The 22053-nt window shown below is 41.1% G+C and overlaps 1 protein-coding gene across 1 annotated transcript in view; it reads left to right on the top strand.

Annotated features, from left to right (window-relative positions):
• The window catches only part of E2F7 (E2F transcription factor 7), a 38221-nt gene extending 19136 nt beyond the window's left edge, over positions 1-19085 (top strand). The window contains exons 7-13 of the mRNA XM_047067413.1: positions 155-289; positions 9430-9615; positions 10101-10173; positions 13187-13688; positions 15060-15315; positions 16777-17198; positions 18495-19085. Of these exons, the coding sequence (XP_046923369.1) occupies positions 155-289; positions 9430-9615; positions 10101-10173; positions 13187-13688; positions 15060-15315; positions 16777-17198; positions 18495-18665 (1745 nt within the window). The 3' untranslated portion in view covers positions 18666-19085. The remainder of the gene's footprint in view (positions 1-154; positions 290-9429; positions 9616-10100; positions 10174-13186; positions 13689-15059; positions 15316-16776; positions 17199-18494) is intronic.
• The last annotated feature ends 2968 nt before the right edge of the window (positions 19086-22053 follow it).

Genomic DNA, 22053 nt, shown 5'->3' with positions numbered 1-22053 from the left:
GGGCCATTGCATGACAGAGCCGTTGGCCTCTGCTGCACCCCACTGCTTTCTGCTTGAGGTTTATATGGCCGCCCAGAAAAGTGACCTGTCACATAAACTAAAATGTAATGGTGTTACAGACGGTGTGACCATAATTGTGTTTTATATCTTCAAGCAAAGGTACGACGCCTCTATGACATAGCCAATGTCCTGACCAGCTTGGCTCTAATAAAGAAGGTGCATGTAACCGAGGAGCGAGGCCGGAAACCAGCCTTCAAATGGATCGGGCCTGTGGACTTCAGTTCCAGCGGTAAGGTGGCATGGTTTTGCTAGGGACCTATTTTATTTTCAATCCCCAGTTCCTTTTCCAAATCATGCATCTACTACTCAATGAGATTGATCTTCATTTCCCATAACCTGTGTCACATTCAAAATTAGACTAGAGGTATCACTCTTGGAACAAGGAACGTTAGTCTTTAAATGGTGTGTGGGGCCAGCTCCCATATGGTAGGAAGGGAGATCCTGAGAGCTTATAATGTGGGAGTTTCTGTAACTACTAAATTATAACTCATTAGCATGTTTTATTTTATTCCAAAGTTCCTGGAAGTTTGGGATTAAGGATTAAAAATAACACTTCTTATGAACTCTGGTTGTTTCTGCATCAGCAAAATAAAGCATTATTTTTCTTCGAAATCCCAGATAGTGTTAAAATTATATCGATTACTATCACAAAACTAATACGTGATGAGATGGCTTCTAAATATAGTATGGATGTCATGAACACCTTTTTGGTAATTTATTTAACAGGTTACAAGTGTTATAATTTTACTAAACTAGAGCAAAAAAGGGTATTATCTTCTAATTTGACAGGTAATATCTGAGCAATTGGGGACTGGATCCTCCTATACCAACTACTTTACATATAGCTGTGCTGCCTGGAAAAAAGAAGCCATTAAAGTTATTTTTAAATTACCCTTCCAATTTTGGTATTAGTGGCATAAATTCCTGCCACTTAACCCAGGCTTATAAAAGATACAGCTCTCTACCTCACAACACATTATTCACTTAGGATCTAGATGAAACCACTTAAAATCAAGTATAACTAATTCAGGCCAGCCGGCACTTACTGCGTGTGCATTGTGCACATGAAGTTACTGTACTAAATGCCACGAGAGATTGAAAGGCGCGTGTGACGCCATCCCTGCCTGCATGAATTATACACCTTTGCCATTTTGCACACCTCTGCCTTTAGCTTCTAGCCTTTTCACTTGTGAAGCCCTCTTCTTTTCAACCCAAACATATTCTACTCGGCTTTCAAGATCTGGCTTGAATGTCAACTCCTCCGTGAAGTTTTCCCTGATCACCCGGAGCAAAGACTGTCACATCTGAGCTGTTGCGATGTAGTATTGTGCTACTGTGCTCCGTGATGTTGGTGTCATGCCATTGCCCCAGCTCTCTGCATTCATTGGAAGCCCGACGTGGTCGTTTTTGTTTTAATTTTTAACAACCATATTAAGATATAACTCACGTAAGATGTAACTCACATAACTCATCAATTTAAATTGTACAATTTGGTGGCTTTTAGTACAGGGTTGTGCAATCATCACCACAATTACTTGGAAAACACAGTCCATCCCCAAAAGAAACCCTGTCCACATTAGCACTTCCTTCCCACTTCTTCCCAACCTCTCCCTTCCAGCACCAGGAGAAAATTAATATATTTCCATCTCTATAGATTTGCCTATTCTGGAGATTCCCTATAAATGGAATCACACAATATATGGTCTTTTGTGACCAACTTCATTCACTTAGCACAATGTTGTTAGGTCCTTCAGCCTCATAGCATGTATCAGTACTTCCTTGCCTTCTGTTGTGGAATACTATCCCATTGTATAGATGTGCCCCATTTCATTTATTCATTCATCGGTTGACAGAAATTTGGATTTTTTCCATTTTTTGGCAATTATGAATAATACCACTTTGAACATTCACAGAGAAGTTTTGATACGAACGTCTGTTTGCATTTCTCATGGGTATATCTAGGGGTGGACGTGATGGCTCATATGGTAGCACTATGCTTAAGATTTTAAGGAATGGTCAAACTGTTTTCTAAAGAGGCAGATTCCCGATGAGTTAAAAGCAGACTCAGCCTGTATTCATCCATGATTACCCTGTAGTACCCAGATTAGTGCCTTTACTTGCTTTAGTTGATTAATGAGCTTCTATCGAAGGTGTAATTAGCCTACATTTGAAAATTAGAGAACGATTAAGCACTACACACGGTGGTCCTGGCTCTGGGGGAGCTCAGAGAGGATATGGGTGACATTCTGATGAATGGAACCGTTAGGTTTTGGAGGGAAGGAGAGCTGTTGAGTTCAGGGAGAAGATACCTAAGAACAAATCTGGTGCATGTTTAGAGATCAGCCACCCTGATTTAGGTGTAGGGCATGGGCTAGAGGATAACGAGACATAAAATGTGATTGGTTGGGACGTTTTGGAAGCCTTCAAAATAAACCAAGAAATCTGTCCTAGATGTAATAGGCAGAAGTGACAAGAGATCTTTAGATAGATTAAAAAAAGAAGAGGGACTCAAGGGTAGTAGTGTCATTGCAGAAAATAGGGTAGTCAGGGAACTGAGGTGGTGTTGAGAAGTCTCACGAAGGGATTTGTGTACCCAGCTAGAATGGCTCCAATCTGATGAGGGGACCAGGACTTGAGACCAGGTCAGGAACCTCATTGTGAACCCACTTTCTCTATCTGACAGAAACCTGATCTTCTTTCTGTATATCTAGTTTCATTACTGACATCACCATCGTCATCAACAACCCAGCAATCTGGAACTTCACATTACCTTTGATTTCTTGAATTCACTCTCCTTCACTCCTTGTGTAGCAATTCCTCATGGGTAAACTTAATAAATGTCTCTTTCCTCTTCTCCTTCCCACCATCGTGGCCTTTTCATCCTCTTCACAGCTTTTTTGAGTTATTAAGACACAGGATAAATGGCACATGGTTAAAATTACAATTTGGTAGGTTTTGCATTGTGTACACCTGTGAAAGAATGACCACTGTCAATATAATGAACCCATCACCCTCCAAAGTCTCCTGTGTCTTTGTAATTCCTCCCTCCTTACCCCCGTCCCGTCCCCAGGGCAACCACTGATCTGCTTTCTTTCACTCTAGATTTTGTACATATTTTCTGAAATTTTTATAAGCAAATTATATACAGTCGATGCTCATTATTCAGAGTGCATATTTGCAAATTTACATACTCACTAAAATTTTTTGATAACTCCAAAATCAACACTCGCAGAATTTTCTCATTCATTCACAGACATGCAAAGAGTGGCAAAAAATTTCGGTTGGTAACACCCTTGTTCCCAGCTGAGGTCGAACAAGGTAACACAGCCTTCTTGTTTCTCGTACTTGTTCCTACTTGGCTCTCATGCTATAAACAAGTGTCCTTTCCGTGGTCTTTTTAAGGCCATGTATTCACATTTTTTGTGCTTTGTGTTGGGGATTTTGCTGTTAAAATGGCTCACAAGTGTCCTACTGAAGTGCTAATGATTCTAAGTACAAGAAGGCTGTGAAGTGCCTTACAGTGGAAATACATATGTTAGAAAAGCTTCCTTCAGGCATGCGTTCTAGTGCTTTTGGCTAAGAGTTGAACACTAATGAATCAACAATGTATATTAAATAAGGTGTCTTTAAACAGACACACATATAAAACAGGGTTATGTGTTGATCAGTTGATGAAAATGTTGTGACTGGAGGCTGGCAGGAACCTAACCCTGTATTTCCTCTAAGAGCAGTAGTTCAGTATTTGCTAATTCAGTGTTCATGGTGACTTCACAGAACATAACTACCGTGAATAACAAGAATTGACTGTAATGTGTATACTCTTTTTATCAAGCTTCTTTCACTCAGCATAATTACTTTCAGATTAATAGTATTGTATCATGTATCAATAGTTTATTCCTTTACATTGCTGAGTATCCCATTATATGGATATATCATTCTTTATTCATTTACTTGTTGGTGGACATGTGGATTATTTCCAGTGTTTGGCTAGAAATTTACTTATAAATTTATTTATTTACAAATAAAGCTACAGTGAATAGTCATGTACATCTGTTCATATGGTAGAATTCACCAGTGAAGCATGTGGGCAAGCAGTTTCCTACATGAGAGGTTTTTAATAACAGATTCAATTTTTTCAGCTATAGGGCTATTCAGTTTATCTCTAGTAGATCTATCCTTCTACTTTGTGTTCAGTTTTCTCTTTTTCTAGTTTCTTAAGGTAGAAGTGGAGGTGATTCTAGATCGTTCTTTTTTCTAGTAGGTATTTAATGCTGTCAACTTTTACTGTAAGTGCTGCTTTAGCTCTATCCCACAAATTTTGATATGTGTGTTTTCTCTGTCTTTCAATTCAAGATATTTTGCAATTTCCCTTTATGTTTTCCTTTTATTGGGATGTGAGCTCATTTCCAATTTTTCTGAGATTTTTCCAGATCTTTTTCTTATGGATTTCTAACTTCATTCCATGTGGGCAGAGAATATACTTTATGTAACTTGAATCCTTTCAAATTTATTGAGGTTTTTTTTATGGTACAGATATGGTCTACCCATATGCACTTAAAAAGAATGTATATTCTACTTTGTTGAGTGGAATGTTTTACAAATGACAACTAAATCAAGTTGGTTGATTGTGTTGTCTAATTCTTCTATATCCTTACTGACTTTATGTTTATTTCTTCTCTCAATTGCTGGTAGAGGTATAGTTGCAGATTTGTCTATTTCTTCTTTCAGCTCTATCAGGTTTTGCTATGTGTATTTGAAGCTGTCATTATGTACATAAACATTTAAGACCAATCCCTACGTCTTCTTGGTGAATTGACCCTTTTCTCATTATGAATGACCCTTTATGCCTGATGATATTCTTTGTTCTGAAATCTACTTTATCTAATGGTAATATCATTTCAGCTTTCTTTCGATTAGTTAGCATAGTGTATATTGTTCATTCTTTTAACTATTGGTACCTATATTTAAAGTGAGTTTCTAGGGGCGCCTGGGTGGCCCAGTCAGTTAAGCGGCTGACTTCGGCTCAGGTCATGATTTCGCCGTCCGTGAGTTCGAGCCCCGTGTCGGGCTCTGTACTGACAGCTCAGAGCCTGGAGCCTGTTTCAGATTCTGTGTCTCCCTCTCTCTGACCCTCCCCCGTTCATGCTCTGTCTCTCTCTGTCTCAAAAATAAATAAAAAGGTTAAAAAAAAAAATTAAATAAATAAAGTGAGTTTCTAGTAGGTAGTATATGGTTGAGAGTTTTTTCATCTAATCTGACAATTTCTGCTTTTTAATTGAGTTGTTTAGACCATTTGCATTTAAGGTGATTATTGATATTTGACTTTAGTCTGTCTTGCTATTTGTTTTCAATTTGTCCCATCTGCTCATTGTTTCCCTTTTTATTTTTTTTTTTTTTTACTTCTTTTGGATTTATTTTTTATGCTTCCATAAAATTTTTTTTTTTACTTGCTTTATTGGCTTATTAGCGGTAACTCTTTGTTGTGTTATTTTAATGGCTGCCTTAGGATTTATAGTATGCACTTTTAACTTATCACAGGCTACCTTCAAATGATGTACTACTTATATAAGGATCTTATAATAGCGTACTTTCACTTCTCCCTGCCTGGCCTTTGTACTATTATTACCAAACATTTTACTGCTCTGTGTGTTATAAACTCCACAATGCATTGTTATTATTTTTGGTTTAAACAGTCTATTGTCTTTTAAAAGACTTTCATAAGGGGAAAACTTTATATCTACCCATGTAATCACCATTTCTGGTGCTTGTCATCCCTTTTTTGTAGGTGCGGGTTTCCATCTGGTATCATTTTTCTTGGCTTGATGGACTTTCTTTAACATTTCTTGTAGTGCAGGTTTACCACTAATGAATTCTTCCAGCTCTCCTATGTCTAAAGATATCTTTATTTTCCCCATTTTCCAGCTTTATTGAGATATACTCAACGTACATCACTGTATAAGCTTAAGGTGTAGAGCATAATGATTTGACTTACATATATTGTGAATTCATCACTGCAGTAAGTTTGGTTAGCATACATCATATTAATACAATAAAAAGAGGAAAAAAAAGGGAAACAAATTTTTTTCCTTGTGATGAGAACTCTTAGGAGTTCTGTTAACAACCGTTAACTCTGTTAACAACTATTGTATATAACATACAGCAGTGTTAGCTATAGCCATCATGGCAGACATTACATCCTGAGTACTTATCATGTAACAGGAAATCTGTATGTTTTCTACCACCTTGCTCCATTGTTTTTAAAAGATATTTTTGCTGGGACTCCTGGGTGGCTCAGTCAATTGAGTCCCTGACTCTTTGATTTTGACTCAGATCATGATCCCAGGGTCATGGGGTTGATCCCTGCATTGGGCTCTGGGAAGTGTGGAACCTGCTTAAGATTTATGCTCTCTCTCCCTCTGCCCCTCTCCCCCATTTGCGCTCTCTCTCTCAAAATAAAATAAATTTTTAAAAAGGTATTTTCGATGGGTAAAGGTTTCAGGATTGAAGGTTTTTCCTCTCAGTACTTTAAAGAAGTTGCTCTACTGTCTTCTAGGTTGGATTGTTTCTTGTTAGAAATCTATCATCATCTTGTTCTTCCAGATACAATGTGTCCTTTGTCTCTGGTTGCTTTTAAGATTTTCCTTCTGCCTTGTTTTAAATGATTTGATTATGTGTGCTTTGGTATTTCTTCATGTCTCTTGTACTTGGGTTTGTTGGGCTTCTTAGATCTATGGGTTGAAGGTGTTTATCAACTTTGACAAATTTTCAGCCATTATTTTTTTGGATTTTTTTTCTGTCCCCTCTTCTGTTCTTTGGGGACTCTCCAGTTATGCCTAAATTTGGCTGCTTGAAGTTGTCCCACAGTTCACTGTTTTGTTTCTTTCATTCTCTTTTCTGGGTTTCATTTGGGAGAGTTTCTATTGGTATATCTTCAAATTCACTATTTTTTTTCTGCAGCATTACAGTTTTTATCACTGGAAGTTTGACTTGAGCCTTTAGATTTTCGATGTCTCTACTCAACATGTTCAGTCTTTCCTCTAGTTCCCTGAGTTCATGGAATTATAATACCTGTTTTCATGTGCCCGTCTACTAATTCTATCGTGTGTCACTTTTGAATCCATTTCCATTGATTTGTCTCTTCACTGCAGGTTATATTTCACTCAACTTTTTGTACCTGGTAATTTTTAATTATATGCCAGACACTAAGATGTGGGGTGCTAGATATTTCAGTTTTTCTAAAAATGTTCTTCAGCTTTGTTCTGGGATGCAGTGAAGTTACTTGGGAACAGTGAACCTTTCAGGCCTTGTTTTTAAGCTTTGGTAGGCAGGGCCATCAGCAGTTAGTCTTTAGTGCATTATCCCCACTACTGAGGCAATAATACCCTTTTCAGCATTCTAACCAGTGACCCATGAATTACAAGATTTTTCCATGCTAGCTATTGACAACAGGCACTATTCCCAGCCCTGGGTGAGCTGCAAGACACTATTCCTTCTTCTCCTTTTGAGTGGTTCTTTCCGTAACATCGGGTAGGTTTCTCACATGCGTGGGTGTTCCACGGAATACTTAAGAGTGGGAGTACCTTCTGCAGATCTCCACCATTCTTTTGTGTGGTTCTCCTTTCTGGTATTTTGCCCTGCAAATTCTAGCCATCCTGGCTTTCCTTGACTCCCAGCTCCAACCTCAATGTGGAGAGACTTCCAGTTTCTGTCCAGGTTCCCTTCCCTATACTCCAACCTGGAAACATTCTCCAGACAGTAAGTGGGGGGGCAATCCTCAATCTCACTCCATTGATTCCGGTCTCTAAGGACCCTGCTGTCCAGTGTCTTGAGAGCCATTGTTTTGATATACTTTGTCTGATATTTTGTTTCAGGAAGGAGGGTAAATTTGTTCCTTGTTACTGTCTGGACCCATTTTCTTTTTGATTTTATAATTTTTAACTTTCTAAAGACCATTTTGGGGGTTTTTGTAAAGGTGATTTTGTTTTTCAGTTTTTATGTGTTTTAGAAAATGTAAGTCTAGCAAGGCCCTTCAGTTTATTAATCTTTTCATTAAAATGGGCATGCTTTGGGGTGCCTGGGTGGCTCAGTCAGTTAAGTGTCTGACTTGATTTCAGTTCAGGTCATGATCTCACGCTTCATGAGTTCCAGCCCCACATCGGGCTCCGTAATGACAATGTGGAGCCTGCTTGGGATTCTCTGTCTCCCTCTCTCTCTGTTTGCTACCCCCACTGGCACCTACTCTCTCTCAAAATAGATAAATATTTCTTAAAATTATGCATGTTTTTTGGTCTCTGCACTGACAGCACAGAGCCTGCTTGGGATTCTCTGTCTGCCCCTCCCCTACTCATTCCCTCTGTCTCTCTTTCAAAATAAATGAATAAACAACAAATAAACAAACAAATGTGCATGCTTTGAACCTAGAAAGAAAAATCACACAGATGAACAGGGTAGGAATGACTAAACAACAGGGACTATTTCTATGTAGAAACATAGGCCTGGCTCTATACAGGAAGTTTTGTCCTGATTTTACACAGCCTCTTTAAGCAAAAAAATGGGCCTCTAAGGCCCTTCTATTCTCACTGTTCTGCAGCACTTCAACCATGACGTTTTTGCTGACCTTATTCCCTTGGTCACTTAGTAACTGAGCCTCCTACTGCCTAAGAAAGACATAATAGAGCATAATAGAAAATAGAGATTCGTATACTCATTGCCCTAGAGCTGTGGCAGAAGCGGCTGATCCCAATTAATGTTAAAATCTCTAAATATGTGTGTTGGGCTGAGCATGGTTGGGTTTTCCTTTGATATCTCTGCCCAAAGAAAGCATCTGAAATGTCAGGTCCATTCTAATTTGGGTTGGAGAACATTTTGCTCTACTTTTGTTGCAGTTGGGATAATTTTAGAATATATATGAATTCGGTCTCACTTTATAGTCTTTTACTAACTCTTAAAAAAATTAGTACTGGGGCGCCTGGGTGGCGCAGTCGGTTAAGCGTCCGACTTCAGCCAGGTCACGATCTCACGGTCTGTGAGTTCGAGCCCCGCGTCAGGCTCTGGGCTGATGGCTCAGAGCCTGGAGCCTGTTTCCGATTCTGTGTCTCCCTCTCTCTCTGCCCCTCCCCCGTTCATGCTCTGTCTCTATCTGTCCCAAAAATAAATAAACGTTGAAAAAAAAAAATTTAAAAAAATTAGTACATCTAAAGAAATTGGGGTTTGAGACAAGGCTCATAAAATTCCTTTGATTGTCTTAGTTTTTAATTTATAGGATAGCTCCATTACAATTACAGGCTCCCAAAGCTATATTCTAAAAAGGCTAAAATTATCCTGAATTATAGCTATATAACAACACTACCAATTCTCTCATTTATTTAGATGAAGAACTAGTGGATGTTTCTGCATCTGTCTTACCAGAATTGAAAAGAGAAACATATGGCCAGATTCAAGTCTGTGCAAAACAGAGGCTGGCTCGACATGGTTCTTTTAACACAGTTCAGGCTTCTGAGAGGATCCAGAGGAAAGTGAACTCAGAGCCCAGCAGCCCTTATAGAGAAGAACAAGGTATATGCCTTTTCTTATTCCGTGGACTCCGTCAGCTGTCATGTAACAGTCACCCTACCCAGGCATTTTAAAATGAGCTGACTCTAGGCCATGCCCTCTTTTTCACTTACCTGAAGTAAAAGGATGGTTGAGGGCAAAAGAGTTGCTGACTTCACAGGGAATGAACATGGCTCCGTGCCTGAAATTCATCCTAGTCAGCCATGAAGACCCACTGGTTTGCCAACTGGGTCTGTTTGATGCATCTCAGACAGTCATCAGGTTTACAAAGCAACACTTGTTTTCTTTGTTTTGTTTCTAATTATTGATGAGACCTGAACTCCCCACTAATAGCTAGCTTCTGGAAATGTCTCTCTTTGAATCAAAACCAGAACGGATTTGAGATAATCTTATAATCCCTGAGCTGTGAATAATGAATCCTACTATATATAATTGGTGTGTGTAAGTCTCTTGCCATATTTTGTTAAGAGTTTTAATTTCCTTTTTAGGATCAGGTGGCTACTCCTTAGAAATTGGAAGTCTGGCAGCTGTTTACCGACAGAAAATAGAAGACAGTTCACAGTAAGTAGTTTTTAAAAACTCTGAGTGTATTCTTTTCTATTTTCTGGTGTTAACTTTGAACACATTGAAATGCAACCCATCAAAAGGTAAATTTAGCAGTCTTCCTCAGAAGTCAGCTATTTGTTTATTAAGAATTTTCTGGGGTGCCTGGGTGGCTCAGTTGGTTGTGCGTCTGACTTTGGCTCAGGTCATGATCCCACAGTTTGTGAGTTCAAGCCCCATAGCAGGTTCTCTGCTGTCAGCACAGAGCCCACTTTCAGATTCTCTGTCCCCTCTCACTCTGCCTCTCCTCTATTCACACACACACACACACACACTCTCTCTCTCTCTCTCTCTCTCTTTCTCTCTCTGAAAAATAAATAAATACTTAAAAAAAAAAAAAGAATTTTCTTTTTCCCCTTTGTGCCTAACACTGTTCTGGATATAGCATCAAGGACACAAAAGTAGGAAGAATGGATCCCCTATGCTAATGAAAGCTTATGGGAAAAAATAAAAACAAATACACTGAGAAAAGGCAATCCACTACTAACATGGCACTGAGGACTGAAGATTGGAGCTCCAGGAGTCATTTTGTCATTACCATAGATAACTTTGTTTATGAACCACCAGATCTTGTTCCAAAAGTTTTATATATATTAACTCATCTAATCATAACAAACATTTGAGGTGGGTACTGTTTTTTCTTCATTTTACAGAAAGGAAATGGAAACCCAAAGAGGTTAAATAACTTGCCCAAAGTCACAGTGCTGATTCAAACCCAGGATTCAAACCCAGACTCTTTGATTCAAATTTTGGGTCTGATTTTGAAGAAAATCATGTATTATCAGAAGAAGCAGAGGAAGTGCTAATGAGGGAACGAGAGTGGTTTTTAAGGACAAATTTGGGAAGAAACAGATTATGATGTGGCGTCAGGGAGTACCGGGACATTAAGCCGATTAGTTTAGCTGTAATGATTTGTCCAAATAGGATAGTAAAGGGAAACTTCATTCGTAAAAAGAACTTGGGGTGTTGGAGGTGAATAGGTCAGGTTGGCAAAGAGCTTTGAAAGCCAGGTGGAAGAGTTTGGGTTTATGAGACAGACGATAATGAACTATGTAGACTCCATGGAGAACAGCACTCTGGCTGCTTTTATTAAGCAGGTGGGATTCAGCACCTGCAGCCTTTCTGCTGTGTCATGGTGTATATCTGAGCTGTGTCAGCTGCAGACGGAAGAGTAGAAATCAGTGTAAGACGGTGAGTGAGCAAGACTCACCGAAGTAGAGAGACATCACAAAGAACACCTGGATCTCAGACGGTGGTGCTGTTGTTGGTGGAGGTAGACAGGTTGAGGATGGATGACCAGAGGGAGGACGGTGAGTGATAGACTCAGCATGGCCATGTTGAGCTTCTCACAGCCAAGTAGTAGTGATCACTCTCTCAGGCTGTGGTCGGACACTTACACTCACCTCTGCAGCCCGGTGCCCTCCATTTTAACTTCAGCACACGGACAACAAGACTGGGCAAAATAGGTCCTACTGATTAGTTCTTAGAGGAGTCTTTTTTTTTTTTTAACGTTTATTTATTTTTGAGACAGAGAGAGACAGAGCATGAATGGGGGAGGGTCAGAGAGAGGGAGACACAGAATCTGAAACAGGCTCCAGGCTCTGAGCAGTCAGCACAGAGCCCGACACGGGGCTCGAACTCACATACCGCGAGATCGTGACCTGAGCCGAAGTCGGATGCTTAACCAACTGAGCCACCCAGGCGCCCCTCTTAGAGGAGTCTTAAAAGGATTTTCTTCACCTGTTTCCAAAAATACACTAGAAATATAAATGTTTTTTAATATTTAGACATTTTTCCATAGAAAACACCCAGACATTGTTTATAATCTCATATGTTAAATGGGGGTTAATTTTTCATGTGTTCTGCCTAAAAATTGTGATACTGAACAGAACGGGACAAGAATGGCAGAAAATAATTTAGTAGGTAACTTTATTTCCTCACTGCCCAGTTCATTTATGTCACAGTGGATTTGAAACAAACCAGATGTATCCTTTTTTTTTTTTTTTTTTAAATTTTTTTTTTTCAACGTTTATTTATTTTTGGGACAGAGAGAGACAGAGCATGAACGGGGGAGGGGCAGAGAGAGAGGGAGACACAGAATCGGAAACAGGCTCCAGGCTCTGAGCCATCAGCCCAGAGCCTGATGCGGGGCTCGAACTCACGGACCGCGAGATCGTGACCTGGCTGAAGTCGGACGCTTAACCGACTGCGCCACCCAGGCGCCCCCAGATGTATCCTTTAAATGACACTCTGATCTGGGGGCACCTAGGTGGCTAAAGTCAGTTAGGCGTCCGACTCTTGATATCGGCTCAGGTCACCATCTCGCAGTTTGTGACATCAAGCCCTGCATTGGGCTCTGTTCTGTCAGTGCAGAGCCTGCTTGGGATTCTCTCTGCCCCTCTCCTCTCTCTCTCTCTCTCTCTCTCTCTCTCTCTTTCCCTCTCAAAATAAACAAACTTTAAAAAAATAAATGAAAATAAAAAATAATAAATAAATGAATAAACTCTGGTCCAGTCTTTGCTATCTACCCAGAATGTCATACAGTGCCTAGTGTGAGGCCCACCTTCATCACGTTAGAGCTGGGTGACCCTCAGTAGGCTGATGAGCCTCTGAGCTTCAGTCTCGTAAACTGGTGGCAGAGAGCTATCATTATCATAATTATGTAAAACAATTATAATATTATGCTAACTGATAACTAGTAGATGTAGAAGAAGCAGGGGAGGAGCCAGTCTGAGCTCTAACCTGAGATTCCTCAAAGGCGGCCCTCCCAATCCCTAACCATCTATCCACGTTACATGGGCCCCTGCCTCTGGGATTAGCTAATAGGTGCTCAAGGGGCACACTTCAGTAGCAGCGTCAGCAGCATTATCTCATTTCTGCTTTGGTACATCTCTCTGGAGGAAGGCAAAGAATCAGGAGCTGGTGGAACACGATAACTTGTTGAGACCCATTATGTTTCTTTTCATTTCAGGGGAAAGGCCTTTGCTGGTAAGAGAGTGATGCCTCTGTCAAGCAGCCTGGACCCTGTTGCTCCTTCCCCTACCCTGTCTGCTGACTCAGAATATCGTGTTAATCCTTTAGCGCACCAAGTATTTTCTGTGGCCCAAACGGACCTGCAGTCCTTCTCCATGCAGAATGGTCTGAATGCACAAGCGGGTGTCTCACCGTCTTCTGCCGCCTCAGACGGGGAAACGCCAAAGCCAGCCCTGCTGACCGGCCAGCCCTTGGTGTACGTGCCCTCCACCTCACTGTTCATGCTGTATGGGAACCTACAGGAGGGACCGTCCCCAGGGTCAGGCTCAGGTTCGGAGAGGGACGGTGGAAGCTTGGAGGTCACGGCATCAGAGCAGTCACCCACACCCTCAGTTCAGAAGCGCCTGGGTGAGGAGAGGAAGCCTCAAGAGGAGGAGCCAGCCACTAAAAGACAGAGCAGGGACTATGATGACAGCCCTCTAGCCCTTGTCATGCCCAAGGTAAGGGAGTTTGGAGAGGGAGGGACATGTTTAGTGACATCCCGTTAACCCAGAATTCCTTCCCAGTAAAGACACACAGATACTAATAAGCTACTGAGTCTGGAATGGAAGGTATTTTGTGTATCACTTGTATAACTAAGCCTGGGACTGGCTCTCCCATAGTCTTGCCATAAAGTAGTACCATAAGAAAAGCGATTTTGGGGGCGCCTGGGTGGCTCAGTCAGTTAAGCATCCAACTCTTGACTTTGGCTCAGGTCATGATCTCAGGGTTCGTGGGATCAAGCCCCACGTCAGGCTCTGTTGTGAACATGGATCCCGCTTAAATTCTCTCCCTCTCTCTCTGCCTTACTCCTCCCCCCCCCAGCGCATGCATGCATGCACACAGACTCACTCAAAAAATTTTAAAAAACAAGTGCTTTCTATAAAGCTCCTGCTTTGCATAAAATGCTAAACGATATATGAAAAATAGAAAAGAAAGACCCATAATCCTTCCACGTAGAGGCAATCACCATTAACATGATTGTAGATCTTCTCCCTTTTTCTATACTTTCTAGGTTTGTTGTTTTTTTGTTGTTGTTGTTGTTGTTGTTTTCAAACAAGTTGAGATCACTGAAATAGCCACCGTAATCCAGGAGGCACCAGAGTCTCAGAGTCAGGAATACAGGTGCTATTTGGCTTTTAGTGTCTGTGTCTGTTCTCATCCCTGTTCAGAGATCCTGTTTCCCCAGCTACAAAGTGAAGGGAGCAAAAATGTGAGCTGTTCGTATCTCTCACAAAGTAGCCCTCGAAGGTTAATGAGATATGACCAGTAAAACACTGTGAGAGCAGAAGCACGGTCATGACAGCAGTCCATGGTGGGTCAGCCAGACTCATAGAGATCAGTACCTTAGTTACGACCCCTTCTCTTTTATTCCTCCCTCTCGCCAGAGTGAATTGTTCTAATTGTGTATATAGCCTGGGGTTGCATAACAGCAGGGAAGACTGACTGGGGTATGTCTTAGGTAACCAAGACTGGCTTTGGGCCCATCCTGCCGTTCATACTGGGCCACTAAAAGATGCATCCACACTCTGGATGCGTTAGCAGCTCAGAAATTTATTTCATAGTGTAAATACCATGGCCAGTTTTTCATTATTAAAACTCCATCATTTCTGTGCTTCAGAATCCTAAACCTCCAGGAGCACATGACATGTCCTTGATTTTCACACCATTCCTAGAAGTGTGACCGAAACAACTCACATACACGATGCAGTGTGGCACATGGCAATCTCTGACCTTTCTGCTTATGTCTTAGCTATTTTGAGAAGGCTGTTCTTGAAATGTACTACTGGGATTTTTACGTGCCTTTCTGGTTCCTGCTTGGTTGTGCTTAGAAACCCTCAGATTCCACAGACATCGCTTCTCCCAAGACCCTGGGTCCCGGAGGATCTGCGCCCCTCGAAGACATTCACATGGAGAGTCAACTCTCTGCTGCAGAACAGGCTTCGGGAAAGGCTTCAGCAAACTGCTGCGTTTCTTCCGAGTGGGGAAATTCTTCAAGAGATGCAGAGGTTGAAAAGTCTTCAAAAGAAAATGAAAGCACCAAAGAGCCCTCTTTGCTGCAGTATCTTTATGTACAGTCGCCAGCCGGTAAGGGATGTCACCCTGTCTTAGGGCCCCTTGGGGTAGTCAGATCATGAATTAGATTTTTAAATTTTCGTCCACGTCACCTGACCGAAGTAGCCCATTAGTGATGCTGTGTACAGCCTCTGAGCCATTTTACTCTAAACCGCTTGTTTCCTCCCTCTGTGAACCGAAGGCAAAGGCTGTCTTCGTTTTCACCAACTGGAAGGATACTAGGAAAATAATTAGGGCAAGTGAGTTTTTTGTTAATGCGTTGAACTTCATTTGCTAAAAAAGCACAATTCAAAAGATCATTCTGTTTTTATAATTCAGCTGAATCTGGCATTGGTTCAGTTTACTGAACAACATGAACCTCATGGCCACTATGTGCAGCTAGCCTGCCGATGTCTCGCATATCTGGAGGTACTGAGCATTCACTGTGGTCGAGGGCCAGGTCTGGAGACAGAGGGCTGGACATCAAAGCCACTCACAGTCTTCATGAAGTATTCAGCCATCCTCACCAGTAAAGCAGCACTAACCATGGCTGCTATGCCATGGGAGTGCTCTCAAAATTGAACTAAATTTTATAAGATCATACATCCGAAGCACTTCAATAATAGGACCTGACAGAAAGACTCAAGTGCTGTTAGTATTTCAAAATAAAGCTGAAACATAATAGATACCTAATTTTTAAGATATGCACCATGTACGTAAAGCTGCTCTCAATGCAAAGAGACTTTAACTGATTTTCCTCAGCTTTCCATTCACTTCACAGGTTAGGCAGCTGTTTTTTTATTGTTCTCTTATCTAGAAAATGTTCTTTATTCCACTAGCAAATATTTTTTGAGGGTCTGACGTAAGCATGATACTCAGTGGTGCAGATACATTGATGAACAAGAAACAGACTTGGTTCCTGCCGAATGAAAATGACAGCCCAGCACAGGGATTATTAGCTTTTTCTAGGCCAGGGACCCACTGACACTTTGGTAAAGCCTGTGGATTCCTCTTCACAATGTTTACAAATGCTTAAAATTATTAAATACATAGGATTATAAGGGGAAGCCAATTGTACCAAAACAAAAAATAATTTTTACTAGTGACAAAGTCAAGGTGCTATTAATACTGTCAGATTTGTTGCCTAGGATCCAAGTTGAGGGAAATATAAATTTGCTAGAAGTTTGTAAGAATAAAGATAACAATTTTTCCATCCAAGTTCATTTTCCTCCTCGACGTGGAACTCACATTAACTGACCCTCTCAGTAGCCCTGGGCATCTACCACATTGTCACACAGATGGTTGTGGGATCTCATTCGTGGCCATTGCTGAGGAGACGCAGTGCAGGGTGGGGAGAACACGGGAAGGGGGTTGGCTGGTCAGGCAGAATCCATTCTTTGTGGGTTCTTTCTCATTTGGAAGCGCCGTGCGGGATGTGAGCTGGAATGGTATCTTCCTGTTATGTTGACTTACCTTGTTCTGCTTCTGTTTCAGGATTAAATGGTTTCAATGTGCTCTTATCTGGCAGTCAGACCCCCCATCCTGTGGGGCCACCTTCAGGTCAGCTGCCATCACTCAGCATTCCTTGCATGGTCTTACCATCCCCGACGCTGGGCACTTTTCCTGTTCTCTATTCTCCCACAATGCCCAGGCCAGTTTCCTCTGCCCCTGGTGCTATCCCAAATGTGGGACCTGTGAATTTTGGCCTGCCTGGCCTCGGATCAACGGCTCATCTTCTCATCAGTCCTGCAAACATGGTTAATCCAAAATCATCGACACTCTCCTCCGCAGACCCTCAGCTTCAGTGTCCAGGCTCACTCAACCTGAGCCCTGTGATGTCAAGATCACACAACACCATCCAGCCTGAATCCCCCATGTATGGGGGGCATCCAGTCTCTGTAGTAAAATTACAGCAGGTGAGTCCTAAAGTGAGCCCAGGAAGGTCATCACTCTGTGATGGGGTCTGCCTGCCTTTAATTAGCTTTAAGTCACATGACTGTAGGACGGAGGCTCTAGGTCAAGGTCTTCCTAGCTTCCACTGTAGACCCAGAGTTATCTGCTTATTTTATAAAGCATGGAGATATTAAGGCAGGAAATGCTGTGCCTTAAAGACAGAAATATTTTTAGTTGTCAATCTGTTCCTTAAAATTAGAGGGACTTATTTGAGTGATGGTTCAGGGGGGATTTGTGAGGAATGCTGAATAGTCAGATGATTTCTCCAGGCTTTCATTTCAGTAGATCAATAAAGGAGACCACCCTGAATTTTCGTTGTACAGCTATAGAAATAATCGAGAGAAACAGAAGTCTAGATACTAACACAAAGATTCTTAGCATCTGTCATTTCTTAAAATGCAGTGTTTAGGAGACAGGAGATACATATAATGTATACAAATGTACACATAAGACTATTATAATCAATATAAATTCATCAATACCCTATTTCCCCCTAAACTCCCATTTGTAGCAGTCAGTAAGTATGTGTTGATTTCCTCTTATGCCTTAGGCATTGTTCAGAGTGGTTACTTTTCTCTCACAGAGGAAGAGTTATGCTGTGGCCAAAAATATTTTAGACAAGTCTGTCAGAGGCTGACAACGTTGCTAGACATTGAAATAAACAGTTTCTAAAGGTGATTATAATGTAATAACATGCTTTCTGATCACCAGTTATGTGCCAGGCACTGATCCAGGCAGTAAAGATATGCCAGTAAACAGGATAAAGTCCCCTGTCCTTTGAGGGAACATTAAGGAGATCAACGTTTAACACAAGAGGATACATATTAGCAAGTAAATAAAAAGCGGCGAGACAGATGCAGATACTTGCTATTTGCCCAGTGTGGTCTAAAAGGTGCTTGATAAACATGATCTTGTTTAATTCGTGCAGCTCTGTGAAGTCGTCACTTCTGTCATCCCCGTTGTATGGATGAAAACATTGAGGGACACATGGGTTAAGTAATTTGCCCAAGGTCACACAGCTGGTTGCGCCAGTGGCACCCTTCTAACCTGTTTGCTAGGCTGCCTTTCTGCACACGAAATAACAAAGTTAATTTCAGTTGTAAGTGCTGGGAAGGTCAACCCAGATGAGTGTGACAGAAAAGTGCAAAGGAGAGAACGCTTACACGAAGATCACAATGACGCAGGCCAGGACAGGGTTTACTTAGTTCAGAGATCGAGGACAGTTTGGACCTCACTGCTGTTTTTATTTGCTCTTTCAGTCACCGGTTCCAGTGACCCCCAAGAGCATCCGACGCACACATCGTGAGACATTTTTCAAGACGCCTGGCAGCCTAGGAGACCCGGTCCTTAGGAGAAGAGAGAGGAATCCGTCACGAAACACCAGCTCGGCACAGAGGAGACTCGAAATCCCCAGCAGCGGGGCTGACTAACCCCACGCCTCACCAGGCGGGGGCGGGATCAAACCACCTGAACTTCCCTGTCGCAGGTGATGCCCTGACGCTGGATGCAAAACGGAACGCAGGCCGTCAGGTCTTTGGCACACGTCCTTCCTCTTTCACCCACTGGTTCTGGTTACCTGCCCGTCATCACAGATCCTCTGTTTTCCGGAAAGTAATTGTTACTAATTGTGCATTCAGTACCAGTTAGAGTCCAGACTCTGTGCGTGGTGTCACAGTGAAAGCACCGACTGACTTCTGTGGTTTTGATTCAAGAATCCTCTTATTGCTGGAAGTAGATCTGAACAGGCTACTGGAGCCTTGTGGTTTTTCTGCTGGGGGAAGGGGGAGCTGTCTAGCACTTAACCAGGGTGAGCGTTCTGGGCATGTATTTCCCCTCACCCTGACTATAGATCTGTGGTGAGAGAAACTTCCTTTCTGCAGTTTCAAAAAGCTACTGCTTCCTTAGGCTTCACCAGGAAGCCAACTCCAGTTGTGAATCCTATGGTATTATTTATTTTGTTCCTGAAATGGGATTTAGTGCAAAAAGTTTACAACTACAGCAAAACACATGTTTTTTCAGGGTATGACGACTTGAATGTTTATACTTTTTTCCTATGATTTGCCCTGCACTTACTTCACAACCTGCTAATAATGTGGATAAATGTATATGCATGACAGAATGTCAAGACCAAAATAACTGTGAATGGCACACCTTGCTATACTGAACTGTGCTAACCCTGTCTGGGCGCGAGAACCAAGAGGGACGCCAGCAGCCTGAGAGCTGACCCGTGTGAACCGTGAGGTGTTTACTGTTCATTTGTAAAAATCCTACCATGTGCAGTTCCCTTCACTCTGTGCCCCGTGGGTGTTTTATTTAAATGTTAACCGTAGAGTATCAGGTTTGGAGGCCTTCAAAGAATCGCTGTTTATTGAATAAATCAGGATGGTAGCAAGTGATTATATGGAAAATTGGAACCTGGATGGGACCTTGTGGTAGAATTCTGAAGAGCTAATGATGTGGAACTTGATATAGGAAGATAGGTGATCGTTTTATTTTTTCTTTTGCTTTTTTTCTTTATTATTGGAAGGGTAAGAGGGAAAATGGACACATTATGTTGAGCATCCAAGAGTATGCAAACCAGTTATTTTTCAGAGTTTTTCTGAAAAATACAAGTGGTGAGTGCAGGGATTTCATTGTGCTAACATGAATACTATTCTGGAAACAATTATGCAATACTCGTTTGTTAAACCATATTGCTTTAGGATTTCATCAAGTAGCCAAACTAGCTCTTTTATTCCTAGATTTTTTGATATGTACCTCATTCTTGTCTCTTCCAGTAAGTGGCTTCCTCCCTCCCTTCCTTCCTTTTTCCCTTTCTTTTTTAAGCTTCTTAGATTTAGAATCTTGGTGTAGGGTTCTATTTTATTATTTTTGGACCCAATAAAATGTTCTATGAAATAAAAATATTAATTTAAGAGACTCTGGGAGTCTGAGCAAAGTAGCTTTATATTAACTACAGGATAATATTAGCCTTATTACCCCACGAGATTTTTGAAAACTTGAGGTAGATAGCCAGATTAAATAAATTTGTTATTATATAAAATTTTTATCAACACTAAACTTATAAAGTTTACAACATGGCATTTTTTTCTTTTTTACAATCTTTGCTAGCATTAAATGGATAAAATTATGGTTCTAATCATCCACAATTTCCTGGTAATGATTACCCTGAGCTAATATGAGCTAATATTTGTTTTATACTTTTATTGAAACAAATAAAAATATGCCCTTTTCAGGACACACAGCATCTATATCTGCACAGGGTACATGCATTTTTAAATATACCATACTTAAGAACGTCCACAAAAATATTTTCACTTGAGAGGTCTACATTTGGAAGACATCCCAATCTGATTTTCCCCTCACTGTTTTTGGATGTTCGCCACTTATTAAACTTCTTTGCTATCCCTTTTTTTTTAATTATTATTCTGTTCACATGATGACCATAAAAACCTCAGAGAGTTCACGGTTCTTGAGGGGTGTTAAGGAGCAACCAACCCCCTAAATGAGAATATTAAGACTCTGTGACCATATTCAGCAACAGAAAACTGAGAACTAATCCTTTTTGTATCCGGGACACACTTTTTTATGTGGCTTCGTGATACATAAAAAAATAAAATGATGCGGTGGTTGTGTCTGTCAGGAGAACATGTGTTCCTTACAGAGCAACTGATGAAAATGGACTGCTAAGCTAGACTTGGGTATTTGGAGAAGCGGAAAAGCAATGGCAATCTTGAGTCTATCGTTGTATTACTTAGTAAAAGAAATAATTGTTGGGGACCCTGCTAAGGACACGCAGCTGTGAGTAGGCACTGAGGGAAGGTGTGTGCCCTACACTGTCCAGGGTTTGTGAAGCCCTTTCATTCTGGTACAAGAGTTGGGAGAACTTTTATACTTGAATCTACCTACCAAGTTTACATTGCTCAATTCTTTTTGGTAAGGTGCTATTTCTGTATTTAAGTAACTTTTTTTTTTTCAACGTAAAGCTGCTTTCAGCTAATCTTATTGCACTGCTAGTTTTGTGTAGGTATTAATTTTATTGCTGCTTACTGCTTTTGTTTTCATCCTATTTAGCTCTGCTCTTTTTTCTAACGGCTATATTATCTATAGCTGTCTGCTTGGAACTTTCCTATATGTAAACTGATTTGTTTTTCTTTTAGAAAAATATTAAACTTGACAATATAGCAATAAAAATTAATTCATTTAATGAGATGTTGGTTGTATTTGCTCGTGGGCTGTGTGTACCAATTTCAGCAAAACTGTTCATTGTCGCAGCTCAGCTAACCAAGCCCTCATAAAACCCAAATCGGATCTTTTTTTTTTTTAATGTTTATTTATTTTTGAGACAGAGAGAGACAGAGTATGAATGGGGAAGGGGCAGAGAGAGAGGGAGACACAGAATCAGAAGCAGGCTCCAGGCTCCGAGCCATCAGCCCGGAGCCCGACGCGGGGCTCGAACTCACAGACCGCGAGATCGTGACCTGAGTCAAAGTCGGATGCTTAACCGACTGAGCCGCCCAGGCGCCCCTAAATCGGATCTTTTGATTGAGACTTCCCAGTAGTTCCCAAACACCAAACCTTAATATGTCAGAATTACACAGGAGCTTGAGAGGATAGGACTATGCTCTTGAGCCTCTGATTTCTACAGAGTCAGAATCTCCATAGGTTTGGAGCTTCCAGATGATCCTGATGCCTATCCAGTTAAAAGAAGCTCAGGTGAATGCAATGCAGACCACTTCTCATGAAATCTGCAAGGTTAAATGCCTCTCATTCCAGCAAATGCCTACCTTGAGTTTGTCAAAGCCAAATTCCATTGTT

The sequence above is a fragment of the Lynx rufus genome, unplaced genomic scaffold (assembly GCF_022079265.1).
Source record: "Lynx rufus isolate CCGP_SWC_20201006 ecotype Redwood Valley unplaced genomic scaffold, mLynRuf1.p SCAF_7, whole genome shotgun sequence".
Classification (NCBI taxonomy): domain Eukaryota; kingdom Metazoa; phylum Chordata; class Mammalia; order Carnivora; family Felidae; genus Lynx; species Lynx rufus.
The sequence above is the reverse complement of the archived record's forward strand: the minus strand, read 5'-3'. Positions and strand labels throughout refer to the sequence as shown.